This window comes from Falco cherrug, chromosome 7 (genome assembly GCF_023634085.1).
Source record: "Falco cherrug isolate bFalChe1 chromosome 7, bFalChe1.pri, whole genome shotgun sequence".
Lineage (NCBI taxonomy): Eukaryota > Metazoa > Chordata > Aves > Falconiformes > Falconidae > Falco > Falco cherrug.
In genome coordinates, this window is record NC_073703.1 from 27,730,130 (window position 1) to 27,753,549 (window position 23,420).

Here is a 23,420-nt window from a genome sequence, read left to right on the forward strand (position 1 = left end):
AGTGACTTTCACGCTGTCCCAATAATGTACTTAACTATTTTAGTACTTTGTTAAGACAGACAGACTGACTTAGAAGGCAGAATAGTAAAATGAGACTGGTAGCTAATTGAATATTTAGTTCCCATGGCTGACTTGCAGTCACTTGAACACTCAGTTTACAGTGTGCAGGATGTGGTTTGCAGGGCAGATGGACTTTCAGTGAGCTAGACCGCTTTGCTTGCTTGTGCTTATGGCAAAATAAGACATCCCACATTCTCATTTGTAACAAAAATGAAATGTCAAGCTGAAATAATGCACCAGTACTAAAGCTGCAGTGCTTGATCAACTGCAGGATTACTCTGAAGGTACTTTTAAATTCTTTGTGAAATAGCAGTGAATTTTGGCTTTCTAAAATGTCCCTCATCCTTCCTGGTGAAGGATAGAAGATGTTTCTTTTGGCAGGACATTTCAAAGAGCTTAGCCAGTACCTCATTCAGCATCAGTTAGTGCTGCTTTGCTGGTCATCACAGAGTGATGTTCTTGGGGTTGCTTTCTGCTTTGTTGGCCTTTTTGTGTCCTCAGTGGTGGAGCTCACTTATTAAGAAGCAGTGCCCTGTGGAGCCTTTACTGGAAGGAAATGACTCAGGGGAAGTTAATAACCATAAAATTAACCTAATCTAAATGTTATTAGTGAAGTTTGTTGGAGTTCAGGGCAAGGTTCAGAATATTCTTTGATAATGTGTCTCAAGCATATCTTCAGGAATTGCTTATTTCTGCTGAAATTTGAAGTTACCTTCTTTGGGTCAGAAATACTCAAGTCTCTACCTGCTATGATGGAAGAACATGCATCTTGCCTTTTCCTGCTAAGTGCTATTTTAAATGGTGCTGCAATTTCAGCCTGTTATACCTCTGAGAAGTGTCATTTCCGAACCAAAGTCAGTTAAGTAAATCAGAGGAATGCTGGGCTTTAAGAAGCCCATGTGTCTCTCCTCTGTTTAAAAATACTTATTGTGTGGGATACAGCTTCTGTGCTTGGGTGATTCCCACTACATCATTTAATGCTGTCAGTGACCATTTAACTTGCTAACAGTAGGAATAAGTAAATGCCCCCCTGAGAAGTTATTTGCCTGGCAGTATAGATGTCAAGCCTTTGACTAAGCATCTGAAATAAAACCCAGCTGAAGCAGGAATGGATCCTCTGTGGATTTTCTAGATGTGCACTGAAATGTGGAACTGAAGGAGCTGGAGGTGATGAGAAAGGTACGTCTGTGGGGTTGGTGTCTTGAGGCAAATGAAGTTAACCTGAAAACCTAACCCACCCCAGAGCTTTTATGGTAAAGGAGGCTTTACCATATGTGCTATATGTGATCAGGAACATGAAAATACCTCATTTCCCCCTTGTTCAGTCCCCCTCTTTCCTGCCTGATATTTGCCTGAATTCTAGTGCTTCAGATGAACCCTTGTTAGCCATGTCCTTTATTTTATCTCTCATCCTTTCCACTCCCAAACGTGCCCATTTCTTCCCTGGAGCAGCCTAAATGAGCAGAATGCTTTTGTTTTCATAGCAGATTGTTTTTGATGAATAACACAGAGTGTGATATCCTTTGTAACAAAACCAATTTATTGCCTGGTAAATCATTTTGATGCTGGCTTCTTTATGTGTACCGGGAGCTGATATCAGAGGGCAAATTTTAAAGTGATCTATTTAAGTAATTAATTTAATAATGAAGGGCTAGTTAGCACCATTGTTTCTATTTCATTACTTTGTAGTTTTAAAAATGCCTTTATTACTTTTTTGTGATAGAATACAAACGAAGCTAGAATTCTATTTTGCTCAGCCTGACTGTTTAATGAGTTTATGTCTCGCTGGCAAGTAAGTCCAACTTTTTTGTCTAAGGAGTATGCTTAGATTCATGTGGTTGTGCCTGCCTTAGCTCAGTTAGCTCATGAAACAGAGCAGGAAAATATTTCTGGCGTTCAGGTAGCTGTATTTTCAATACGCAGCTATCTATACAGCGTGCAGCCCGGGAACCAACATATTTCTATATTAGGTGTTGACATTCTTGCTTACATAAAGATTAACCTACACAGGTTTTCGGCAGTTTGTCATATGGTACAATTGTAAACAGCGAGTATGGAAGTACAGCAATATGTTCATCTGCTCTTGCTTTGTTTAACATCATTAGTGAATGGAGCTGGAAATGGTATGTGGCAAGCTGCAGTGACTAGCTGTTATTCTGAGATATATATATATATATGTAAAAGTCAGTTCCTGAACACTGGTCCTGACTGCTGAAGCAATGTTCTTTGGCCAGAAAAGTGTCTGAAATCTGCAAGCTGAAGAGAATAAGGAGCTGATGTCACTCATAATAATTTTGTAGCAACAACCTCAGAAAACTGCTGGTATGGGAGAGCAGAAACAATGGTTGGAGTGTAACAGTCAGCGCTCTTGAAGATCTGCCCTTTGGTGTTTCTTAAATCTGGAGAAGAGCTGTGAAAATTCCTTCTGGGATTCCTGTATGGAAATTGCTTGAATCCTTGAAGATGCGCTGGTTGGTTGCTTCTGAGAGAAGGATCAGCTCTTGGGACTGTACAGCATGAGGAAGCTCTTCTGATGTCAGGGGTACCCTGCAGGTTGGTTTTGTCATCTTCCAGAGGTCTTTTTGAGTTTATCCCAGAGTGGCTTTGCCTGGTCTTTCTGCATGCTGCCTGAATTCAGGTGAGTCTTGATCATTGCTCACTGATGAACAAAGCCTTGATTCCGTACTTTATGAAGATCTAAATAGAGGTGGGGGAGAGCAACAAGGATTGTCAGAAACTTGACCTGTGAGGAAAAGTTGGAAGGATCGGGACTTTTTAATTTGTAAAAGAGAAGATTGGGGTTGTAGTGGTCTTCATACAGGTAACTCATGTCTGCTGAGGAGGTGAGGGGAAAATAAACAACATGAATTCCAGAAAGTCAGGTTTATGAGAGACATAAGATGTGAATTTTCTAATGGTAGGACTAGTTAAAAACTGGAATTGATTGCCTTGGGAGGCTGTGGACTTGCTTTCACTGGAGATTTCTAAGAACAAGTTAGACAAATATATGTTGGAATGTATTAGGTGGAGTCCATCCTACTATGGGAAAGTGTAGATAACCCCTTAAAATCCCTTCTGGATCTGTCTTCTTTGGTCAGCTGTGAGCATATGATGTTCTTAATATGTCAACACAGCTGATTTTTTTTATTTCTGCCTTGCTGATTTTAATAAGGGATAGTGAGAGAAAATTAAGAGGTCACTCAAGTGAGAGGCTGGAGTCCAGTCCTGAATTGCAGGATTATGCTGTGTAAGAGGCAAGGCATGAACATAATCTCGTATTGGAGATACTTTCTCTCGTAATGTTGGCTTGGTAATATCCCCACAATATTAGATGTGATTTGACATTTTGGAATGTTTCAGAATAATGGTTTTCTATTGAAACTTTATTACCATCACACATTATAAAAATTGTATTGTTTGAGGCTGTGCATTGTGATCCAGACGAACTAATAATTTATTGAGGAAGCTGAACCACTAAAATAAGGAACATTAATTGTTTGCTCTTCCTGGCAGTGCTTCTCAGCTGAATTGCTGGGACAGCTAAGCAAACAAAGGTTTGGTGCTGTAGCTGTGCGATGATACTAATGTGACAAAAGGGTTTATATCCTCATGAAGCTATATATGCATCACAGGAACCTAGTAAGCTTGTTCTAGGGGGAAGAACAGACTGTAACCGCAAAACTTAACATATGCTTTATAAGTGATTCCTTTGACAAAATTTATCTTGTAGAAATACGCATAATGCCTGTCCTTTCCAAACCTTCATGACAGATTTAGGCATTCCCAGTTTTTTCTTTAAAAATGTCTCTTTCTGAACCAGGTTTTATTTTCCAAATGGAATGCTGTTAGTGGAAAGAGATACCTTGTTTGTTTTTAAGTTTGCTTGGGATTTTTTTGTAGCAATTGCACTGTTTCATTGTGCTACCTCTCTAATTTTAGAACCATGAATCAAATAGTAATAGCAATAATAAAAGTAATAATGCCAACCAAGTTTATGCTGTGAGTTGCGGAAGGCTCTGGACAGAGTACCGGAGGGTGTATTGTAGGACATCCGTCTATTTGTTGTCTGTATTGACAAGTAATTAAGGAAACAATAACTGGAACTACAGATACAATGGCAGACTGACTTTCCCACTGCTTCCTTTGGAGCTGGGTTGCAGTGGGAAAGGCTTGGAATATTGGTTACGTGGCAGAGGAGTGATGCTTTGTTGGGCTGGGACCTGGGATAGTTTGGAAAAGTCTTGCTTTAGAGTAGAGTGATCGGCAGTGTAAACCTGTGTCCAGAAGTCTGCAAGCTTTGCAGAGGGTTCAGACTCAGGATAAAAATTGCTCCTGTGTTGTCTGTCAAGGTGAAACCAAAACTCTTGAGTAAGTGTCCTCTTGGGTAAACTCCAAAGTTCAGGATGTTTAAGGCTTGGGCTGTACACTTCTTTGGCCTTGACCCTTTCAGTGAAGCCGTTAAGCTTTCTCACAATATGAATAATGGCAATGATATCTGAAAGATAAGGCTGGCTAATAACACTGAAACTGTTAATATGTAATGAATCATAGTGAAATGAATGGGCAGAAGTTTTCTTTTATTATTTTTGTCATTGGAGCTTAATAATAGGAAGCAGGACTTCTCCCTGCTCTATTTCTGACTTGTGGTGGTTTGTCCGTAAACCCACTGTGTCAAATCCTCTGTATCTACCTCAGTTGCTCAATTTCTAGTATGTGTCCCAGTGTATATTTCACAGCAGTCTTTCTTCTGAAACTGAATAAATTCCACAAAATGTTAAGCAAAAATTTTATAATTTTGCATAGTTATGAAAGTTTCAAATGTACTTTTCTTTTTCATGAAGAAATTATGCCTGGAAAGGAACACTGTTCTTTAGGCATTTAAATTGTGCTGCTTACTTTCACAGCTATAAGGTGCAGAATGTGTGCAGCGAGTGTAAGCTAGAAGCAGCCTGCTGTACATCAGAGTATCTGAAATGTCATGTTAACTACATAGGCAGAATTTAAAATAAAAAAATTATATGGTTCTTTCAGTGGGCAGGGTTTGTAGCTACTGTTGTTGTGCAGTCTTACTCCCTAGATGCTGAGCATTATGTAATTGATCTGGCCATGGTTTTCCTCACTGGTCTCATCCATGCGTGGCAGAAAACCTAGTAATCTGTAAATTGTGTGTGGGAAAGAGCAGGTTAGAGACTGTCCCTTGTCATTTGATATTTGAGTGCTCCTGCATGTGCCATATATTAGTTTTATTTTCTACCACGACACCTAGCCATGAGAAAAGAACTCTCCAGAGCATCTTAAAAGACATCTTCTATTAAAGTTGGAAAGAGTTAAGCAAAATGCAGACAGTAGATCTCACAGCTGGAGGTAAAACCAATACACGCAAGTGTCTCTCATGTGTTTGAAGAAAAGGCATAAGAGAAGAGAGAGGCTTTAGAAGAGAGGCATAAGTACATGGAGCCTAGTTTCCCTTGCAAGAATGTTTTTTAGAAGGATGCCTTGTGGAGGTTGAATGGGGAAAGCAAAGGTAGGTAGAAAGCATACATCTGTGTCAAAGCTGTGACAAAATGCTTGGAAAATGCCCAGAAAAAGAAAAGACTGTAATACTTAATTTTTGCATAGTATTCCCTACAGGTCATCATTTTTCCCTGTAAGGAGAAAGAAGTTGATACTGGAGAAGGTCAGACAGCCCACTGTGGTGCTGAAGATAGAGGGCCTCCTGTGCAAGATTAAATTTGAGAAAAAGAAGCAAATCAGGAAATAGGCATGGCACCCAATTAGGCTCCTGCAGAAAGTGATCTGATTAATATAAGCCTGACTTCTGTCTTTCAGATGCTAGGCAAAAAGGGTCCAGCTTATGAGAGCTTTTCCTCCCCTGTCTTTGCGGGACAAATTCCCCCCTGAGAAAAGGAATTCTGCAGAAAAAAAGAACTGGAAACTTAGGTGTGAATTCCGTAATGGGTTATTAGATAAGGACTGCAGAAAATCCAGCACTCGAGTGTCTCAGAAATGTCTCCCTGTAAATACGTACTCTCCCAAGTTTTACTGAAGTAATGAGTTTTGTGAAGTTGGATTTTGTTGAATTGAGTTAGGCCCATGTCCCAGCCAGCTTGGCCTATATTTTGTCCCAGTGAGTACTGGGCTGGGATGCCACAAGGTACATTGTTGGTGCTGCAAGAAATGCGTAAGGACTGATGAACCCTTCTGTGGTGTTCTTTGCCTGGACCAGTACAGGAGCCCAAGCAAAGCATATGAAGGCTGCTGCCCAGCTGGCTTTTGTAGTAGTTAAAGAACTGACTGTGCTTTTTGTAGGAGCTGAGGATGACAACTACTTGAATTCATATTCAGAGTCTACAGTTTGAGAGTGCTGTTTTCCTTTGCCTAAATTGCCCTATTCTTTGCATTCGATCCTTAACTTTTCCCTTTCAGAAAAAAACCCCAAACAACAAACAAAACCCAACAAGCTGTTTGATGGTACAAGATGTCTGTGATGTTTCAGCTCCAGAAACACCCTAATTTTAATGTCAGACAAAGTAATTCTTGCATTCAAACACAGAGAGGTTGTAATTAAGCTTTGTGCACTGCTACCTGAGAAGAGATGCTTTTTAGGTGTGAACCACATACATCATTATTAGTGCTGTTGGCCTGTTGCCCATCAAAGCACTGATTATTTTCTACAACACCTACTCCAGTTCCTCTGCTTTTTCAGTTTCCTGTTATCTTGCATGGACATCAGCAGTCCCTTTGCCAAATTTCTTAGTAAAATCATGGCACTCCAGACACATAGGAAAAGGATTTATCAGCACAATAGCAGTTAATTGCTTTAGCTAGCATCCTTTGAGCAGTGGAGATGCAGAAAGTGTGTGAATACTGTTGGAAGTGAATAACTTTGAAGGTTGTTTGGCCTTGGTGGGAAAGTTAAGACAACTAGTAATGACTTTGCTATCTTAGATCTGCTTTTTGAAATAGTCCAAAGCTGTGTTACTGAGCTATTTTGTGAGATGCTCTACTTTAAAAAGGCTGAATTCTCTGTTTATTTGTTTGTATACTTTGCTTAGCTTGGCCTTTTTGGGTGCATTTACTCATTGAGTGTTAGTGCTTAATTAGACATTTGAATGTGCGATTCCTGAGTAAATTTGTCCTTTGTATCTCATTCTCTTTCACGTATGTTTCCCAGAGGAGCTCCTTCAGCCAGATCTGTTGAAGGAATAATTATTTCATCAGGATTTAATGTATATCTTGATTGCACTTTGAAGACATTCTCTTGAGGAGTTTTCATCATTTCAACAAGGGTTCATAGCATGTATGCAAGGAAATAAACATTATCTTTCGTATTAATCAACAAGATGATTAAATAATAACCACAATTGTTAATTGGTACTTAGAGACAGAGGGTAATGACTGTCTTGAGTTCCACAATGAGAGTACCAACAGGTAGAGACTCTCTTCTGCACAATAAAGCTGCGTATAGTTTAGGAGGCATTATGGTTTAATGTGCAGCTGCAATCATAGTGAAGTTGTGCAACTGTTTGCCTGGTGTCCTGTTTCAGGTATATGTTTTCATATTGAATGAGGTATTAGCAAGGGGATTTGAGATTTAGGCACTTAAATCAGTTCTCATTGCCACCAGACCCCTGAGGTTCTCTCTGAACCCAAACTTGCAGTGTTTTGTTTTGCTGTGGGATGCAGTTCCTGCTGGTTTCAGGATGCAGCAGGAGTCAAAAGCCGTTTCTTTCCTGAGAGGCAAAAGTCCAACTTGTCCCTCGCAAGACGGTGAGTGGCTTCTGGCTCCCTCTGAGTTTGGAACTGAAGCCTCATTTTTTCGTCACACAGGTCTTTGTCTTTTTGTAAATACTTCAGTGTTTGTCGAGGGAGAAGGAAGCATGCGGTAGGTCTGCATCTCTAGAAGTTGATAAAATAAAAAGGTCCAGGAGTTTAACACACAAGGTTGGGAATACAGAGCATAGGACTGGGAACTCTGGAGATCTGTATTGAGTGTCCTGCCCCTTTACTGACTAGCTGTCTAATCTGGACCCAAGTTTTACTCCTCAGAAGCAACCAGTTCTTTGGACTGTAACCTGTTTGAAGCCAATAGTGCTGCTGGAAGAAACTGTGCAGCCCTCCTGCTCTCAGCATTCAGGTTTGCTTCTCACCTTCCATAGATACAAGCAAAGAAAGAGTTCCCTGTTCTGACCGGCTTACTAAACTGACTCAGCCTGAGGCTACCTGATGACTAGATTTGTGGCAACTCATTAGGGGTCTAGATTTAACCTGAATTTGATATGACAGCAAAGCGCTGCCTTAGTTTCTCTATATGCATGTTGCTTATAGTACTTCACAGATGCTAGTGCCTGTCTGAGCTCACTGAAAAGTACTTGGAGACTCTGGGCTGAAAAGCACAGTGAAAATACAAAGTAGCCATTGCATAAAGAGACTTTTTGTTGTCACATATTTGTAAACTGATTTGTCCAAAGTGACAAGCCTTTATATTGCAAGCATGGACCAGAATATTGATTTGTCCCCAGAAGACCTGTTGGCATTGGCAGCATGGTCTCAGGTTGCCCGTAGATGCTGGTAGTGTAACACTGCGTTTTTGCTGGCTTAACAGTCATTCAAAGTACTGTTAAAAGATAGCATGTTGGATACTTTTATAATACATATCTCAGGGTGGGCTATCTACTGACAGTCTCAGGGTCAGATCCCACATTCAGGTGGCAAAGCTTTTCTTGGCTTTGAAAGAGCTGAGATTTCACCCTCATTGCAACCCCCAGCTGTCCAGTATGTGCTCTCTAACACATGTATTTGTTCTACGTAACTCTGCAGGGTGACTTTTTTCCTGTATGGGTTTTGATATAGAGACGAGTTTCTGTTTTTGTTTCTTGCTATACTTTTTGGTGTTGCTGATGGGGAACAGCAGAAAACCTGATTATGTTCCTATTCTTATTCACAAGGAAGAATGTTAAAATTTTAATTGTATGTTTTAATTTTTCCTTTTTCTTCATCTTTTATGTTTTGAAATTCTGCATTTCAAAAGAGGATCATTATCATGCAGAACATTAAAGCATGTCTTTTTAATAGCTTTCCCTTTTAATGTGAAAGAATGGAATTGAGGAGGAAAACCCAATCTGTCTTGAAGGAAACTCTCTGTTAGATAAGGATTTTCAGTGCAGCCACCAAGACAGGATCTTGAGCTCAGCTGACTTGAAGTGTTATCCTCTGCCTTGAGTAACTTGTAGAGTACAAAGAACCACTTTCATAATGTTATCACCAGCAAAGTCCATCTGGTCCTGCCAGTGACAAGATTATTTCAGGTTTTTCTTACATCACTGAGATTTTAGCATTTCAGGATTCAGCTGTCAAGCTGTTGGGGGGTAAGAGGGGAAGTTAGATGATAATTGAAACTCTGTTGGGGGAGAATTAACTGAATATTCTGCCAGTAATTTTTCTACCCATATTTCCTTCTATTACTCTCCTGATGGTCTGTCCTTATGAAATCAGATTAGAATGCAATGACTTGATTTGTTAAGCAGGCAGTGATGACAATGAGCATCTGTTTGTCTGGTCCAGGTTCCCATTAACACCTAGTAACATTGTCCTTTCTTGCTATTACTTTTATACAGAGCAGCACAGAAGCTTAACCTGTCTTCGAAGAGAAAGAAATACCATCCGCCCCTGCCACACACACACGACTTCTCTATTTATGCTACTAACTTTAGTGGCATCCTGCAGCTCTGTCCTCCCCCAGCACCACCATGCCTTCTGAGAGCTGTGTCCAAAATCAAGGACAACCCTGGCATTGGAAAGGTAACTTCAGATTTTGATTTTTTAAAATAGTTTTCTAGATGAATTTTAGCAGGGCTGGAAGTTGTCAGCCTAGAGCAGGGTTGAAAAGGCTCAAGAGAAGGGTCTTGGGATACAGAGAGTGCCACATCCAGTTAAATGTGCCTGAGAGCTGGTATCTCCTGTTGAATTTGGAAAGAGTTGGTGTGCTCAGAGCAGATTCGGTGCTAGAGTGTTGGCTTCCTTTAAACCAGTTAACAACAGTGGCAACAACATTGGAAAAGGTTGTTTTGTCCTCTGTTCTATTAAGGAGACAAAATTTCCTTTGATATCACTGGTCCAAAACCAGTGCGCATACAGACTTTGCCTCTGGCAGAAGTAGTCTCTGTATTGCCAGCAAGGCTCCATGTCATGGTTTAACCTCAGCCAGTGACTAAGTACCACACAGCCGCTTGCTCACTCCTTGCCATCCCACTGAAACCAGAACACTAAGCCACTGGTGCTGGTGCTGTCTGTCTGCTGAGCTTAAGGAGATACGTTGAGGGGGCTTTGTTTCCCTCTGCTTCACACGTCATTGCAAATCAGGAGTATGGAAATGAACTAGTAGGAGAGGAATAGATGTCTCTCCAACTTAGGAAATCCAGCACCTTTCCAATTGTAAAATTTGTGCTAATTTTATTTAAAGTTAATTAAAATACAGCCCAATTATTTAGAGCTTTATTCATATTTATAACATTATTTATAACTGTTTAATCACTCACACAGTGGAGTCTCAATACTTATTTACTTAGGTTACAAGAGATGAGCGTTTGAAGATAGAATTGAAGTATGTAATGTGCACAGGAGAGCTAAAATGTACACCTTGAGTAACCATACAAATCAGCATTAACATAAAGAGATTGTCAGCCTAAATACCTACAGCTGACACCATTGCTCACAGACAAATACTCTGTATTTCTTAAGTCAGTGAGTTTGTGCTAAATGGAAAGCAAAGGAGTAATTTGGCTTATTTTCAGCAGGTAGAAACTCACAGATGAAAATGTGGTTTCTTCTGTTTTTCCAGTATGTTAAAAAAGAGGTTGTAGTATTAAATGGGGGAATACAGCAAACCTGACACAGTAATTTAGAGATCCCCAGGTGGAGGAGGGTTTGCTAAAGAATACCCTTTCTATGCGTGTGTTTTAGCAGAGCCCATTTGTTGTGTCTGCCTCTCCTCCGTGAGGCTTAGCGCTTGGCCATGGCACCAGGAGTAACAGGGAGTGTGGCATTTCTGAGGTGCTTTGCCTTAGGAAGACCTTGAAAGCGTGCTTGTATCTCCTTGTACTTAAACCAGCTTAATCAAACTTGCTTTGTACCTCATTGCACTTGTGTGCTTGCAGCTATGTCTAATCAAGAGAATTCAGCCTTTTCCCTATGCTTTGAGGGTGGCCAGTGGAGCTCACAGCATGACTTGGGCCTCGTGGAAAGCTATGGTTTATCTGGTGTCTTCAAACAGATCAACAAAGTCTAATTAAAGATCAAGTGCATGATCCCAGGTGGCAGGAGATTATATGACTTGGGTCATGTGGTCTACCTACTTTCTTCATTAGTGAGCACAGTAGAGGGCTTTCAAGGGGAAGAGCTTGACCAGAATGCCAAGGGGCATGGCAGGACCCTGAGCATCTCTGCTGCTCAGCTGTGCGAGCTTCTCCTCCATCATGGGCTATGGATGTAGTGTGCTGGCAATGTGGGGTGGTATTTCTCTCCTGCCTGTCACACTACACCAAGAATTTCTAGACTTTATGGGTCAACATGCTGCTGCCGCCTCATATATCTCTGTTGTTCAGCTGTCAGTGGAAAACATTATTGCAGATGCTGTTTGTTTGGGCCCAGGGTTCCAGTGTCCTTCTCACCATGTGCTTGACCATAGCTAGGAAGAATCCTGTGCTGTGCTGGTGAGGATAAGAGCTCTCTGCTAATTAAGTCAGCGTTTTAGTTTTTAGACAAGACCTGGACCATCCAAATGGTGATCGTGTGTGCTAGTTACTAGTTTTAGTGCTGTTCAAAAAGAAAGTCACTAGGTATCTTCTCTGATCCACAGTTTAAAATATTCAATACCTATTAAACATCTCAATGCGTTCCCTTTTTGCAACTTTTTAAGTTACAGTGTTTGCGCCCCCCCCCCCCCAAACCTCCAGCAATATAGCTTTCTGTAAAACTTATGAGTCAGCACAAATGAGATGACATGTATCCTAATTCTTAGGACTTGTGGTCAGAGAAAAAGTGTCAGTCCTATATAGGTGTCCTTAGTTTCAGCTTCTCTGAGCAACAAAAGTAGCTTTTGGTAGCATGTAGCCCACTGTACAGTAACATTCTCCACTATAATTTCCTCTTCATCAGCTTCTGCTGATCAAGATTTAGTCAGCTAGTATCTCATTATGAAGATAATGGGAATAAAGTAATTACCTTTCTTCCTCACTGCTTTAAGTAGCATAGCAGTTGAGAGAACAATTGGCAAACACTGGCAGATGTGCTGTGGTCCTTTAACTTGTCCCTCCTATCAGATTTTTTACTTTACAGTCCTGGTTATCTTTTTCCTTGGCTCCTTCTTGCAGCCTGTGCAGTAAGAGGTACAAGGTACATGTAACGGACAGAATCAGTGATGGATTCTGGAGTCACTTTTTCCTACTGCAGCATCTGTAGCTGTGGCTGGTGCTACCCTTGGTCTGTGTGGCTGTTCCCAGGTCAGCAGTGTCCCTCACCCACCCTGTTGTTACTGTGTGGTTATAGCGGGTTAAGCAGCTGGTGGGGCAGCATTTTCCTTCCTCACCTCCTGGCTTGCTGCTGTTTTGTCTTTCATAGCTAGTTATGATGCGGAGGACTGGTTCCTTGCTGGGTTCTGCTGTACTGGAAAGAATGCAGCAGTGCTGATGGGGCTGCCCGGTTCCCACCCAACTTCACCTTACTACGCCGAGAAGGACCCACTGAGCACCAGCCCTTGCTCTCCTCAAGAGGAGGTGTTTTCTCTGAGCACAGGTGGCTTGACAAGTTTTAACTCCCATCTTGTCAAATGGTTTCTTTCAGAGCAGGACACGATTCCATAGAGAAATGTGCCTTTTATTGCTGTGAAGGCACTGAAGAGATAAAATTTAAAAAGAGTATAAGTTGTGTGGGAATGAAAAATAGAGTAACAAGCTGGAAACCCCTGAAGTGTCCGAGATACTTCAATGGGGGCGATGTGGCTCCCTTTATGAAAAGCTGAAGAGGTGACTGATATGTCAGCTGTGCAGAAATGCTATTTATCGAGTAAGGCCTGAATACTGCAACAACTAATTACCTGTAATGGCACGTCCTAGGTAGTCCTATTTCTTTTGTGAACCTGCTAAAAGCTTAGAGCGAAGTACATGCTGAAACATTTACAATGACCAATATGTGACTTCCTGTGTTTCCCCTGTGATAGTAATTCTTGACTTTTTTCCCTCCACTGATGCTTAAGGTTGTCTTTTAGCTGGTATTCAATACGTTGTAAGAGACGCAGGAACAGAATGTGGAAAATGCAATGTCACTTTGGGGCCAAAATGGAAAAAAGGCTCCAGAGGGTATCTAGTAGTATAGTGCTGAAAAGCTGATTATCAGACCAGGCAACCAGGCAAAGTAGTTGAAACAATAATAAAGATAGAAATTAGCAGGCAGGGTTTAATGCGGTATAGTAGGGATCAGCTGATGCAGCTTTTACAGGTGGAACATATATATTAGCATTCTGTGCAAGAGTCAGCAGGCATTTGAATAGGGTTGGTCTGGTTGATAGATTGTATTTGGATTTTGGAAAAGCTTTTAAGAAGTGTCCTGACCTAGGTTTTTTACAAAACCCCTAAGCAGTCATGTATTCTCTAGTGGTTTAATAACTGGTAGGAAATAAGAGAGCAGATTTCACACTGGAGCAAAGTTAGTGGTGTTATATGGATAATGGTTGGACCTGATGATCCTAAAGATCCTTCCCAGCCTACATGTTTCTATGATTCTGTGGAGATCCGTGCTCTTTGGTATCTTCCTAAATGGTTTGGGTGAGGTGGTAAGCTGCATATTCAGAGCAGCCAAAGGTAAAACTGACTGTGAAGATGTGGAAAAAGATGTCATGACACTGAAGTTACTGGGCGGATAAAGAGGCAGATGAACTTTCATACTGCTTAACACAAGGTAATGTACATAAGAAAAAGAGCTCTAACTGTGCATGCACAAACGATAAGCTGTAAGGAAATCGGGCATGACCGTAACCCATTTTACCAGTCATTGTGGAAGCTACAGCATTAGGTTTGTTATCATGAGCCTGAGCTTCTAATTATAAATGCTTTGTTGACTGTTCAGGAGGCAAGAGATTAAGTACCTTTAGTTTTAGGGGGTCTCTAACAGTATGTGATATAAACAATGCTTCTCTTCAGGCTCGTAGTGCTTATGTAAGTCACTAACTGATGTTTTTTTCTTTACTGTCCCTTCTTCCTTGAGGTAATATATTTAAGTTTAATAGAGGATGCTAACAACTCAAGAAATGTAAAGCCTCCCCCTCGTATTTATTTCTAAATAAATAAATAACCAATCTCTAAATAATAAAGTGAGGGAAGGGCTGGATCCTAAGACCCCAGCATGGAGAAGCAGCAGCAGCAGTGTCTGTTTTGCTGCTTGTGCAGACCTGGACCTCAGTAAGCCTAAACCTTTGGAAAAAACCCAAAAACCTCACCAAACAAATTAACATCTGTATGTACTTGGAATTTGACTTTCCTTATTTGAGATGCGTTTTCAAAGCTGCCCTACCGTGACTATTGGCTTAACCCACCAAAGAAACTCCCTTTGGCCAAAGCACCAATTCAGTGAAGAGCTTCCCCATGCATTGAGTCCTTTTCGTTGGTTTCATAGTTAAACACATGAATGAGTTACTCTGAACTGGGTGAAGGGACAGCTGAATCTGAGAACTGATTGAATTGAGCATAGGCAGCATCAGGACTGTCTTCAGTGTTTCTGTGGTGTCTAGAATTGGACAGGTCCTATCACTGGTTGTGGGACCTTGTCTTGAACTTGTGAGCTCGGTGGACGTTCAGGGAAGGGAAAAGGTTTGCTCTTCATAAGCTGGATGATTATAGCAAAGGCAGTAACTGTGCATTGTGAGAACTGCTGGAGGAGGCAGCAATGTGAAAAGATCATGGTGGCCAGTTCTTGCAGATGAACTCAGTTATTGATTATTTGAGCCCAAGATCTAAATTTTTCCGTGATCATCTCCATGCATATCATACAGTTCTGCCGTGGTGAAATTACTATATGGCTTTTATAGTTGAATACATTTGCTGTTAGAGACTTACTACAGCAGGAAGCCTGTATGTATCTTTTGCAATTTCTATTTATAATTCCACATTATTTTAAGTACTTTTTTGGAAGATGGGAAATAAATGTCTACTAATTTCTTTTACATTTCACAAAGACCAATTTTTCCCCTTACAGTAATTTCAGTAGGACTATGTGGACTTGTCCTATGACATAAGTCTTCGAATTAAACTTTTTGCTTAATTTTCTTGACTGAGAATGTAAACTGTTATACATTCTCACAGGTGCTTGCAGGATTTGTCAATATTAGAAATACCAAGCAGGGGAAAGTTTGGGGTTTTTTTTAAAAAGAAAGAATAAAAAATTAGAACTGTAGGTCCATCTGGGACCGGTGTTTCATGTAACCAACAATAATTGAAAGCTTATGCGCAAAGGAAAATCCCACTACCAATGCAAACTGGATACTGAAAGGAATTTTGCTCACTACTGATAAATGTTACGCAGAAAATTTCATACCTTTCTCTTGAATGTGCCAAAAACATCAAAGTCCAAATAATTTAGCTGAATTCTACTTAAAAGGAAATGATCCAGTATAGTATGATTCTTGTAACTGAATCATTTTTGTGGTCTCGCTGGGTGTTATTAAATTTAATGTCAGAATAGTAGGAAAGACGTCTGAAAGCCATTTAATATTGTCACTGGAAAGAAGTTAGATTATGCTCAATTTCTGACATTAATGTGCTACTTAAGATAATTTATCATATTGTGGTATTAAAAAAGACATCCTTTTTACAGTGGCTGCTGTGTAGCATTCTAATTTCCTATTTTTCTTTGGCATAGTAGGAAGCCTTTTTCATGCAAAATGTTTTTTTTTTTTTTCTGGGTTTCTATTCAGCTCATTCTTTATAATACGGCATCACTTAAAGTTGCAGTTGTAAGTGCTTGTCTCTTCCAAGGAACCTGTCAATTTTTTATGTTCGAATGACAGAATCCTCCTATGTGAGACAATTGAAGTGGAGCATTTAAAGAGAACCTGAATTGTCAGACATGTTTCTTGGACAGGTATATACATACTGGTCTCCATTTATGTGTTTTAGACATTTACTTTCATTTATGTTTTACCAAGCCATAGCTAAGGTACTACTAATATGATTTACTGATTGTCCAGGGTTTTAAGTGTGCTGTGTCCCCCATTCACTAGTTCTTACGATGGTTTGATGACGGATAACAAATAGGTACTTAATTTTGTCATGTTTATTGCTGCTTGTTTCCTAATGACTAGAGTGTTATTTCTGATATAAATCATGTATCACACGAAGTACTCTTCTATTGATGAATGTAGTCCTGTATCATTCAAGGTACATACATTCCTGCTGAGATGCCTTGAACTGCTCAAACAAAAATGTGGCAAAATTAGATAAAGTACATAAATTCTTCTACTTTGTTTTCACCTTGAAAAATGAAATAGTTTTCTTCATGTCTTCTGGGAGTAGAGAATCAATTCTTCTTTAATAGAGTACAATACAGAGTGATTTTTTTTTTTTAATTTTTTTTTTTTTAGGTTCTCCCAGGGGAGCTAGATGGTCTATGCTAGCATAGCAATTTTGCATATAAATTTGCCATCCATTGGTAGTGGCAGTATATGAAAGGCTTGTAAGAACTACCCACAGTAAACCAATTTAGCAAGGGTTATATATCTGTCAGTTACAATTAAATCCATGAAAAATATTGGCTCTGAACTAGGACTTTTGTAATTTGATTTACACTGTAGTTGGAAAACAAGTGATTTCATTGGAAAATGGTCTTTATTCAACTGAATGTAAATTCTTTGTAATTTCTTGCTGAGAAATCTTAATTCAGAATGGTGGATGTCTAAACATAGTTATTTAATTAACCTGCTGTAATACACCATTTTGTGAACATTGGACAAAATTAACGTCCTGGCTGCACGATGCCTGTCAAGGATGTGTGTTTCCAGGGAATATTTAGTGTCTGTTCAGATTTGATATAATGACATTTACTGCTAAAGACCAAATTGCTGGTTCATTTAGGGATTATGATACTGCTGTAACACAGAATATAACCAGCATTTTTAGAATGGATTCCAGCATAGTGCCAGCACTTTCCCAAAATACAGACAGATAAAGTCAGAGTTTATTTTAGTAAAAAAGGTTTGAGCACATGTATTTTAAAATTTTACATGCTTTTTAATTAATTTCTTCTATTTTTTTCCTTCTCATACTGTCTAATTTAAAACATGACAACTATATAAGCATCAAATGCTAACAAAGCATCACTATGAACACAAACATTCATTTATTTCAAAGGAGGTACCATATGTTACAGTTATGCCTGCGCTAACATATTTGGCTGGGTCAGGGTCTTAATTTCCTCAGCAGCCAGGGAGTCTAGTTGCTGCTTAGTGAATTAGCGGAGTCTTCTCTGTCTACATGTCTGCCTCAAATTAAACCCTATAGAGTATTTGGCACCCTTTGCTCCTCTGAAAGATGAATGACCGACTTTCTGAGGTGTGTATATATATATAGAGAGAGAGAGAGAATTTTTTTGTATTCATTGTCTAAAACATGTAGTAGAAGTTCGTGATAGTCTTAGGAACAGAATTCAAATCATCTGGTTCTTTAAGTGTGAGATGGTCCTTCCCCTTTCCCTGGTCTCAGAGTTGATAGCCCTTCCATCTCTTTTGATTATGGGGTAATAATCAATGTGAACCTAACTGTCTCAGTCTCATGGCTGTTTCTGTCTAAAATGGTGTAGGATTGTGTCATTCTCTCTGTTATCACTGGCTCTTTTCTCTACAAATTCAGCCTTGGATGTGATTTCTTCTGGGACAATGCATGCCTCAATGGTCTTGGAGGAGTTTTGTGTTTACTGGTGCATGGCTTTGCCATGGCTCCATTTGATTCAGCATAGCCAATATACATGGCTGTATAGACAAAACTGTAGCTGGCCTCTAGCCATCAGTCTCACATTCATGTCCTGCTGTCAGAGTTGCTTTGAAATTTGAGTTTCACGGCTTTTTGGTCTCTTGATTTTTCCAAGTCTGCTTTCTGGCACTAACATATGCTTGATATTCTCCACCATCATGATCAGTCCTCAAGCCAGCCCATTATTTTGGTTGCTGTGACTCCTCTGTCCTGTTCTTCTCAACTCCAACTGGTTCAGTATGTGGAGGGAGGCATGGAAATGATGAGTCCGCACAAAGGGGACACGTGGGGCTGGCACTACTGGAAATGGTCACAGCATGGGAACAGTGACTATCACATGGCACTGGGGCAGAAGGTCTCTCCTTGTGACCCTTAGGTGTGAAACAGTGCCTACAGTAGTGATGGAGGAGGAGGGCTGCCAAAAGAGGAATGGCTGGTACCAGCCAGGATGTACACTTCTCAGTTTCTGAGATATTTCAGTGTTTAGGTCAGAATTGTTAAATATGCATCTAAATTTGACTTTCATAAGGGTCAAAGACTTGAAGGTCTAGAATTTTAGCTCAGTACTCCAACAAATTACTGATATTTGAGTGTACTATATGGTTCTCTAGTGGTCTCATCAGATGTTTAGCCCCAGAGTCCTCCACATAGAAGATTTTTTTTTTCCTTTCCTTTTTTTCAGATATTTGCCCTTTGTGAGTTTGTCTCCCTTAAAATTCTTTATGCATGCATAAAACTGTGGTATGATCTTTGTTTTTATGCTTCAGCGTCCACCCACGTACACAGCTGAAGCAAATGAATTCTAGCTTGCAGATATTTACTTCTCTAGGCTTTCTTTTCTGTGATTTCCACTGTAGGCTGATAGACAAAGTTTTTTGAAAAATACATATATAAAAAAAAAATCCTTGATTGCTATGAATCTCTCTCCTAGCCTTGCTAGTGAAGGTTAAAATTACACTCATTGTTGTGCTGGGTGGGTGGGCCTCTGACCTTATGCCACCCATTTCTAGGGTTTTTCCAAATTATGTGCTTGTTTGTTTAGTTTGAAAATTCTTTATCTTTTAATGGCATATTCAGGATGTATTTGCCATCTTCTTTTCCTAAACACTTTTGTTTTCAGTAGGATTTCCTTCAGCAATTCTGCTGACCTCCTGGTTCCCACAGAAACATGAATTTGGAAAGCTCAGCAGTAGAATGTTAAACCCCAGTGTACAAAACCCACCAGATTAAAGTCAGTTAATTAATGAGATACTGCATGATTTAGGCTGTCTTCAGGCACTGTGAAATATGTTAATAATGTTCAAGTATTGTGATGTTTGTGTTTCTTTTACTTCTATTTGCAGAGCTTGAACTAAAGTATAAACCTATCCTCTTTTTCTATCAACAGCCTCATTAAAATGGAGCCTCTATCTAATATTCAATGTCCGTATGAATAGCTATGTACAAATCCTTGTATCCTTGATAATGATAAACTTCCACTGGTAACGCTTTTTCTTACTGCACATCTTTCTGTGACATTGAAGAAGAAATACACAAGAGGGGAAAAAAAGGAGTTACTAAAAATCCCCCATTCTAGCAGGAAGGGTCACCCCCATCACACGATGGATGTGACAACCTAGTTCTCCTTAAGTACATTTCCAGTTATTTTAGGCAGAAGAAAAACTATCTAGGGAATGACTCTGTGCAGAATTGCCCTGAGCCTGAGATGACTTTTCTGGAATTGCCATATTTGTATTGTCTTTCCTTTTTTTTGTAGTCTTTCTCTTTCTTCCCCTTTCCCCCTGCCCCCATTGCCAATCCTTTTAGTTCTGTTCCCACCCTGCCCCACCCCGACCTGTTCTTATTCTTTCAGACCTATCTTATTTTTTCATTTCTTCATTCATTCTCCTCAGCATTCCTTATCATGTGTTTCTTTGCTTTGTACAATTGTTACCAGTCAAGCTGGTACCACTGCAGTTGGAACTGGCCACCAGAAAGCTGGCTGTATTGTTGAATAACTGCCCACAGGAGGTGTGATCCTTAATGGGCCTGAAATTAACGCTATTGCACTTAATTCTATTAATTTTTTTCTATAAGTGAACACCTGGACAGCCTAGAGAGTTGGGCAGGGAGAAACCTACTGAAGTTCAACAAAGTGTAGGGTCCTGCACTTGGGGAGGAGCAACCCCAGGCACCAGTACAGGCTGGGGCTGAGCAGCTGGAAGGCAGCTCTGCGGAGAAGGACCTCAGTGTCCTGGTGGGCAGCAAGTTGCCCATGAACCAGCAGTGTGCCAGGGTGGCCAAGAAGGCCAATGGGATCCTGGAGGAGGAGTGTGGCCAGCAGTCTGAGGAAGGTGATCGTCCCCCTCCACTCTGCCCTGGTGAGGCCACCTGGAGTGCTGCGTGCAGTGCTGGGCTCCCCAGTTCAAGAGAAACAGGCTGCTACTGGAGGGGATCCAGTGGAGGCTACACAGATGATGAGGGGACTGGAGCATCTCCCTTGTGAGGAAAGGCTGGGGGAGCTGGGGCTGTTTAGCCTGGAGAAGACTGAGAGGGGACCTTATCAATGCATACAAGTATCTTAAGGGCGGGTGCCAAGAGGATGGGGCCGGGCTCTTTTCTCTGGTGCCAAGTCACAGGACAAGGGGCAACAGGCACAGACTGAAACCCAGGCAGTTCCACCTAAATATGCGGAGGAACTTCTTTACTTTGAGAGTGACAGAGCACTGGGACAGGCTGTGGGGTCTCCTTCTCTGGAGACATTCAGAACCTGCCTGGACGTGACCCTGTGCAACCCGCTGCAGGTGACCCTGGTTTAGCAGGGGGTTGGACTAGATGGTGTCCAGAGGTCCCTTCCCACCCCGACCATTCTGTGATTCTGTGAAAAGCATTAGACTGCAGTGCAGGTATTGCTGCTTTGCTACCTAGTTACAGGCCAAAGTTTAAGATTTATGGGTTCCTGGGTTTTCTTGAATCCTCCCCTCACTTGTACTCACTTGTACTCCCCTTGTACCTGGATGATTTCCTGCACTGCGTGTTGCTGTCTCTACAGATGAACATGTCTTTTATCTGAGTACTAGATAAAGAGACCCAGGAGAAGGTGCAGTTCAGTTGATCCTTAAGGCAGGAACCACGCTGGCTCTATAGCATGCTGCTTATTCTGCAGTACTCATCCCAGAAGAGTACTGGGATGAACTTCAGAGCTGAGAATATGAACCTGTCACTTAAGATTGGTTCTGAAACACAGAAGGGCAAGAAATGTAAAAAGAATAAATAGTATTACAACAAACGTTTCTTTTATGTGCTTAGAAGTTTGTCCATTCACTTGGGATCTGCCTGCACTTAGGTTTTGCTGTTGCGAAGGCGTATGCTTGAGTAATCTTTGTGCTTGTTGGTACTTCCGTGAGCATTTCTGCTTCATTTCTGGGTAAAGTCAGAGTCTGGCTCAGCATCATGAATGAACGGGACACGTTATAACCCTACAGTTTCTGGTGGGCATCACTTAGAGCTAGATTCAGTGGGCAGAGAAACAAAATTTGAAATCAGTGTTTTTCTACTCCACAAATCAGCTTTTATGCACAAAATACTAAAAGAGGAACTCCCTCAAGCTGCTTTTCTCCTCCTCCTCCCACTTGTCTTGAAAGCTCACTTCCACTGTTAAAATGAAGATGATCCTTGAGGCCCGTTAAGTTTGGGATCTGATCCATTATGGGAAGCTATTTTAGTATCTTTCGGCTTCGGAGACGTGGTCTCAAAAAGCTGATTTGACACACAAGGTTTTTCTGGGGGTGAAGCCATCTTTGTGTTAGGGGGAGCAATGCTCTGATGGAGGTAACTTGCTTTAGGTCAGGAGCAAACCAATTTTCCTCTTATCCAGGCTCTGGCTGCTATAATCTAATAATAGGTGGAAGAGAGAACAGAAGGGACTGTTTAGAGAAGTGCTTTGAAAACAGCATATATTTTAAAATTCATTTTAATCAAGCAACCCTGAAGTGGGCATTTGTACTTAATATATTTATTTAGATTTTTTTTTTTCCTGAGGGAGGTTATTTTTCTGAGCACCTTGGTAGCATGTCAAGGTTGAGCTAGCAGGCTAATGCACAAAGCTGGCTTCATGGAGCTTTTATGGGCAAACAGCCTTGAGTGTATCACCTCTGATGCACTTTGCTTTTGAAGCAGCTGTTTCATTTATTCTAGGTTTCGCTTATTTTATGGGACTGCATTTTCATATTCATATCAGTATGAAAGGGGAAAGAAAGGAAAATGTTGAAATCAGGGGACTTGCTTGAGTCAATAGGTGGAAGAATTTGCCGCTACCTTTGGTGGAGCCTCATACAGTGTTTACTGGAGGGGTCAGTTGTTTCTTAACCTCTTTGTTTGGAAAAATTGTTGTGAAAAAGCTTTTATAGCCATTTTGTGCAAAATGTTTTCTGTGAGGATGCTTGCATGATTAATTGTGCAGGGATGCCTGTGTGCAGCTTAGCCCCCATAGAAAGGAAGAGCTGGAAAAATGAAACAGTTGAGGACCTAAATGAGATCTTCAGATTACCCACCCTCCCCCGTTGACAAAGGCAGGGACAGTTCAGCATGGTGCTTACTGCTGCACCCACCTATCTGCTGTGGATCATCTTGGCTTGGGCACTATATTTTGTTGCACCCACTGGGTGCAGGTGTGTATGCCATCACCTTTTCATCTTCTCTGGTATGAAGGGTAGTCCTAGAGAGTGGCTCAGCCTGCTCTGGCCTCTGTTCATTGTCTGCATTTCCCATGTTGTGCTTTGCTGAAGTAGTTTTTCAGCTTTGGTTCTTCCTTTGCCATTACTCCTCTGGATACAGGAGTGATGGGGGTCTTGACTGCAAAGCGCTTTTTTTTTTTTTTTTTTTTTTTTCTGTAAAGACACAAAGAATGTGTCAGCATAGTAAATGCATGCTATTTTAATGACAGAATGTTCTTGGAACATAGTAAGTAGGAGTAAAATTTTTTTCTGGCAGATTTAAGGTTAAATTTAGCAACACAAAGTTACTGAAAAGGGGAATCATTCTGTATCAGAGCTGCATGCTTTCCAACCCATCTTCCCCATGCAATATCTCGCTCAGGGCTAGAGGTGGTCCTGAGTCATAGTATAGAATTTTTTAGGTTGGAAAGGACCTTAAATCATCAAGTCCAACTGTTAACCCAGCACTGCCAGGTCTAACACTAAACCATGTCCCTAAGCACTGCATTTTCACAGCTTTTCAATACCTCCAGGGATGGTGATTTTACCACTTCCCTGGGCAGCCTGTGCTTGACAATCCTTTTGGTGGAGAAATTTTTCCTAATATCCAATCTAAACCTCCCCTGGCGCAGCTTCAGGCTGTTTCCTCTTG

General features: G+C 40.8%; 1 protein-coding gene across 1 annotated transcript in view; it reads left to right on the forward strand.

Annotated features, from left to right (window-relative positions):
- KIF26A (kinesin family member 26A) overlaps positions 1 to 23,420 on the forward strand; it is a 102,602-nt gene that overhangs the window by 60,002 nt on the left and 19,180 nt on the right. Inside the window, exon 5 of the mRNA XM_055716740.1 lies at positions 9,678 to 9,861. Within this exon, the coding sequence (XP_055572715.1) occupies positions 9,678 to 9,861 (184 nt within the window). The remainder of the gene's footprint in view (positions 1 to 9,677; positions 9,862 to 23,420) is intronic.